The following is a 5,802-nucleotide window of genomic DNA, read 5'->3' on the forward strand; positions in this document are numbered from 1 at the left end:
AGTATGTTATTCTTGATGGTCACCCCAGCTGCCTTCTTGACTGCCCCCAGGGCATGGCGCCTCCCCTCCTCCAGGCATCAGTGTCTAATGCTTTGCTCTTGGGGCCCCAGCTCAGGGCAGAGCCAAGAGATGCCCACTATGGGCTGTACACGTTGAGGGCCACTCCAGCTGTGCTCCTGAGAGCAGAGCTCCCCAGCCTTGACCATCAGCATTCCTTGATGTGTTATGTTCCTGGCTCCACCTCTTCTGAGCTTAAGCAAAGTTTCCCCTTAACATCCCTCTCTTTCTGTAGAAGAAACATCTTTGTTCTTAGAATTCCTAGGAGACTGGTGCAGCCTGGAAGCAATGGGCTCCTGTTTGATTTCCTCTTCCCAGGTTCTGGCCTACCTCGCTGCCCCCACACCCTGCCCTCCATTTCCCCTCCCTGCCTTCCTCAGCTGACTTGCATCTGTTGCTGCTCCCTGGGCCTAACCTGCGTCCCACCAATGCTCCCTAGCTCTGGCCCTTCCCCAGCCCTTACTTCATAATCCAGGCCTCCTGCCCTCACCACCCCCTAACCTGGGCCTTTCCGCTGCTTTTGTCTCCTAGCCTAACCATGCCAGGGTCCCGGGCCTCCACGGCTTCTGCTTCCGCCGCAGTCTCTGCGGCCCGGCCCCGCCAGCACCAGAAATCCATGTCGGCCTCCGTGCACCCCAACAAGGCCTCTGGGCTGCCCCCCACGGAGAGTAACTGTGAGGTGCCGCGGCCCAGGCAAGTGTGCTGGGGCAGCTGGTGCACCTGCTGTCCTCAGCCTGCCCCACCCCCTGCCCCCAGCAATTTCTTTTTCCCACCTGGGGATCCTGCTCTGTTCTTATCATCTTAGCCACAAGAAATGGCTCTGTCCCCTGCTACCAGGAAATGGAGGGAGTAAAAAATAGGGTTAATTCCCTTCTTGTCCTCAAGTTTTCCCTCTCAGAACACTTAGGTATGCAGGAAGCTGTCCTGAGGCTCCAAAGGGAAGCCTTTTGGTTCTGAACTTTACTGGATTTCCTTAGGGAGCCTGGGGACGGCCAGCATCCGTGAGGATCCAGTCTGCCCGGCTCCCAGCGAGCCAACTCTCTCCAGCCAGCACTGCTCATAAACGGGTTTTTCCTTGCCTTCCCACCTCCCTAAACCATCTCCCTCCACCTCCACGAGACTTCCTCCTTACCGCTGTCCTCAGTGGTCACACCCTTCCTTCTGTGTCCTCTGTGATGGCTGCCTCTGCCCTGGCATCCCCTCCCTGTCCCCACCACAGGGCGCTCTAGGTGCTTGGTGGTGTTGGCCTCCCTGTACCCTGATACGTTCCCCTCACCTCCACCTCTTTTCCCACAGCACAGCCCCCCAGCGTGTCCCTGTCGCCTCCCCCTCCGCCCACAACATCAGCAGCAGTGGTGGAGCCCCAGACCGAACTAATTTTCCCCGGGGTGTGTCCAGTCGAAGCACCTTCCATGCAGGGCAGCTCCGACAGGTGCGGGACCAGCAGAATTTGCCCTACGGTGTGACCCCAGCCTCTCCCTCTGGCCACAGCCAGGGCCGGCGGGGGGCTTCTGGGAGCATCTTCAGCAAGTTCACCTCCAAGTTTGTACGCAGGTGAGCAGGGAGCTCAGGGTGGAAGAGAGCTGAGGCCAGGCCTTCCCACTTGCCTGGGGGTGGGGATGGGAACACCCAGAATTGGAACTGGGTCCTGGGGTTAGAAGAGGCGTCAGGAAACCTAAGAAGTTGGGTCTTTGACAACACCTGTGTGCCCAGATCCATCCTTCTAGGCCTCTTCCAGCTCCTCACAGGCACCCCTCATTCTCTGGCCCCAAGCAGATGGCCGATGCCGCCTCCTCTCTAGGAGAGTGTGAACTCAGATGCTAAAATAAAAGCCCCCCTCTTCCCTCCTGGGTTCCCATGGAAACTTATATTTGGTGACGCAGCTGCAAAGTCATGAGACATGAGCCAGGCTGGGCTGGCAAGAAAATTTTTTCTCAATCTCATGTCTTGCCCCTTTGACCTCCTTTTCCCCCAGCCAGTTGCTTATGTCCAGCTGCAACCACTCCCCTCTGCTGCAGCCATGGTCTTCACTCAGGGGTTCCCAGGAAGCAGGCCATAAAGGAAGTAGCTGGAGAGCGCCCACAGCGGCCTCCTCCCTCGCAGTCCCGCACCGTGTTGGACCATGGTGGGGATCTCTTCATGGGGTTTCTCACATTTGAGCCCCCAATTACCACAAAGGGACAGCTTGAGGTGCATTTAGCCACCTGGCCTCCAGGGTGCTCCTTGTCTCCATCCCAGCCTTTCACAACCCCACCCTGGAGTAGCAGCTCAGGAAGCGGCAAGGACTAAGAGCACAGGCTCCCTTGCCTTTCCTCCTGCATCTCATGCCACTCAGCTGGAGTAGCCAAAGCCACTGCCCTACTCAGGCCCCAGGATGCAAGTGTGGGGGCTGCAGAGGGTGGGAGTCTGAGACTCTAGTCTCGCTGAGCGGCTCTTCAAAAATGGGGTGACCCACGAACCTGTTAAGCCCACTTCCCACCTGCTTATCCACATACCGTCTTGTTGGTTTTTGTTTTGTTTCTTTTTTTTTATTTCCTTTTTTATTTTGTCTTTTTTTTGTTTGTTTTTTTTTTTAGAAATCTGTCTTTCAGGTTTGCCAGAAGGTAGGCGTTGAGCCCACTGTGTGTGTGTGTGTGTGTGTCTGTCCTGTGTCCTGCCTCCATCACTAACTCCCCTTCTCTGGCTCTTGCTCCCTCCTCCATCTGCTAACCTGTCTGTGTGGCCCTCCTCTCCCTGGCATCTTAAAGGGATGAAGACCGTCTCTGACCGGGCTTTAGCACATGGCCCACCCTCCCTGACCTCTTACAGACCGGCAGGGTTTGGGAGTATGTGGCCCCGAGAGGAGACATTAGCCCACTCAGGGCAGATGGCTTTGGCAGTGAAGGGCCTTCTTTAGCCCACAGTGATGCCTTTCCTCTCCAAGAGGAGACCTCCTCAGGGAATTCTCCCTTTAAGATTGTCTCCTCTCACCCCTCACCCCCACCCCAGATTTTGGTCACAAGCATTGGGTTCCCTTTCTGGCCCTTTCCCTTGACATGTGCATGCGCTGTGAGGAGGTTCCATTGGGGTTAAAAGTGCATCTGGGGTGGTACGGGGTCTCCCAGGCTTCCTGAACTTCAAGGCTATGTGACCTCTTCCCCTTTGCCTATGGAATAGCAGGACTTTGGAGGTACTACAGGGACATGGGGTCTCAAGGTTTCAGTCTGACTCCTCCAGGCCCAAGAAGCCTTTGCTTCACAAATAGAGCACAGCACCCCCTCCTGGCAACTCCACAGGAACTAATCCTGGTGCTACCCAGGCTCCAGCACACCTGTCTCCAGCAGCATCTAGATTCATCAGCCTCTGCTGTTTTGGATTTTCTTCTCTGGATATGACCTATGGCTTCCAGAGAGCCAGGAGCTGGGATGGTCTAGGTCAGGGACCACCCTGGCATAGTGGGAAATTGGCACCCTCCCAGGTCAGAGATCCCCCTTCCTGGCTCTTTCATCCCTGGCCTTACACTCATCCTCTCTGTAGGCCTGGGTAGACCAAATACCAAGCTACAGACCAAGGGCCAGATTAGGGGCCTTGGTTCTTCAAGGCTGTCAGCCCAGGCCTGGGGCTGGGATACCAGGCAGGCACGTTGGTGTCACCACTGATGGGGAAGCTGTCCAGACAGGATCTTCAGGCTTCCCCATCCCCCAGCCTCCCTATTCAGCCCTTCACTGTATGGCTGGTTGTTGCCTCAAGGGACCCTAGTACAGAGGGCCTGGAGAGAGCAGCTGAGGGCACCTCCCCTTGCACAGCCGGGCTCCCTGCTCGCAGTGTGCTTATTTGCATTCATGTGTCTGTTGTGTCTTTGTGTTCCTTTTAAATGTGCTGCTGCTGCTCTCTCTCCTTTGGCATCCCTCCCATCCTTCCCCTCCTATACAGTCCCCAATATCCTGGCTCCAGGCACCCATCTTCCAGCCAGGAGCTGGAGAAGCCGCTCAGAGGGGCCAGACCTCTTCCCCACCCACCCTGCCCTGCCCTTCCCTGCCGTCCATGTTCCCTTCTGTACCAGCAGATGACCCGACAGGCCAGCAGGTAGGGAATCGTAAAACAACAGAGGCAGCCGTTTCCACTCAATAGCAGGCACCCCCTAGGTATTCTCCCCATTGTTCCAGTCTAGGTGCTCTCAACCTCCTGAGAGAGGGCTCTGCCTTCCCCCAGCCCCTTCTGTCACAGAGCTCCAAAACATCACAGCCCGTCCCTCCCAGAGGACTGACTGCAGTCCTGAGACCCTGCCCACTCACAGCCCTTCACTCCAGTGCTGAGCACGAGCCCTGGTGCGAGCTGGTGAGGGGGCTGCCTCTTCCTGGCCGTGTGCTCAGTACATGTGCTGCACAGCCACACCCCTCCGCCCCCAGAGCCAAGGCTTCAAGGCTTCTCCCTACCACAGATTCCTGGGAGTGTGAGGTGCCCGGCCCCAGGTGCCAGGTTTCCTGTTGGAAAGGGACAGCTGAGCTGCCAATGTGAGGTGCTGCAGAGCCATACTGGCCTGCCAGGTGATGGGCAAGTGGCCTCTGGGCTTGGGTCCTGCCCACCCACTGGTGGCACCTCCTCAGACCCACCCTCATCTGGGTCTGCAGCGGTGGAAGGAGCGAGAGATCCCAGCACTAAACTCTCCCTCGCTCTGTTTTTTGAGGAACCTGAATGAACCTGAAAGCAAAGATCGAGTGGAGACGCTCAGGTGAGAGGGCCGGAGCCAGCACTGGCCCTGCCCGGGCCACCAGGCTTGTCATAAGCCTCCTGCTCCTCTCTTCTGCCATTTGGCTCTTCCTCTGGTGGCTCTGCCCTGTCCCCACCCTCTTGGGGCCTCCCTTTCTTGGAGAATTCCCCTTTCCCAACCCAAGGGCAGTAGTTACAAACCATCTCAGACCTGGCGCATTCTGGAAGTCAGCCCTGTTGGGCCCTGGGGGCTACAGCCTCCTGCCCTCAACTCTTACCTTTCTGCGCCTTGGCTGCTGCTTCCTGGAGAGCCTGCTCTGTGCCATTGGGTGCACTCATTCTCCCCTGACCCTCCCCTCTTCAAGGAAAAGAACCGTGACAGCATGGGACTGTCAGCTCCACCCCACCTGGGGCTGCTTGGCCTCACCTTTTCTACCCCAAGTGGTGGAAAGTGCCCACCCCTGCCCCTCGCCACCCCTGGCCCAGGTCTGGCTGCCCCTCTGCCAGCCTTGTTGGCTGCCATGCTCCCTCCGCTCTCCTCTCTGGTCTCAGGGTCTGTCTGCCAGGGTGGCTATCCTGTGGGTGGGGTGCCTCAGCGCCACACCTGACACTGGCCTCTGCCCTCTCCACAGACCTCACGTGGTGGGCAGTGGAGGCAATGACAAAGAGAAGGAAGAGTTCCGGGAGGCCAAGCCACGCTCGCTACGCTTCACGTGGAGCATGAAGACCACGAGCTCCATGGAGCCCAACGAGATGATGCGGGAAATCCGCAAGGTGCTGGACGCAAACAGCTGCCAGAGCGAGCTGCACGAGAAGTACATGCTGCTGTGCATGCACGGCACGCCAGGCCACGAGAACTTTGTGCAGTGGGAGATGGAGGTGTGCAAACTGCCACGGCTGTCTCTCAACGGGGTGCGATTTAAGCGGATATCAGGCACCTCCATGGCCTTCAAAAACATTGCCTCCAAAATAGCCAACGAGCTGAAGCTTTAACAGGCTGCCAGGAGTGGGGGCGACAGAGGCGGGCCAGCTGGACTTGGCTGCTGGGGCCAGCCG

The 5,802-nt window shown here is 57.7% G+C and overlaps 1 protein-coding gene across 9 annotated transcripts in view; it reads left to right on the top strand.

The window, feature by feature from the left end:
* The window catches only part of MARK2 (microtubule affinity regulating kinase 2), a 72,951-nt gene that overhangs the window by 64,133 nt on the left and 3,016 nt on the right, over positions 1 to 5,802 (top strand). For 5 of the 9 annotated variants that reach the window (XM_027772391.1, XM_027772388.1, XM_027772389.1 and 2 more), the window contains 5 exons: positions 589 to 750; positions 1,354 to 1,611; positions 2,634 to 2,660; positions 4,724 to 4,768; positions 5,379 to 5,739. In XM_027772391.1, the coding sequence (XP_027628192.1) occupies positions 589 to 750; positions 1,354 to 1,611; positions 2,634 to 2,660; positions 4,724 to 4,768; positions 5,379 to 5,739 (853 nt within the window). Of the gene's footprint in view, positions 1 to 588; positions 751 to 1,353; positions 1,612 to 2,633; positions 2,661 to 4,723; positions 4,769 to 5,378; positions 5,796 to 5,802 lie in introns of those variants that run through there. The other 4 variants (XR_003549584.1, XR_003549585.1, XR_003549586.1 and 1 more) reach the window with 4 other exon arrangements.

This window comes from Tupaia chinensis, unplaced genomic scaffold (genome assembly GCF_000334495.1).
Source record: "Tupaia chinensis unplaced genomic scaffold, TupChi_1.0 Scaffold000273_1, whole genome shotgun sequence".
NCBI lineage: Eukaryota > Metazoa > Chordata > Mammalia > Scandentia > Tupaiidae > Tupaia > Tupaia belangeri.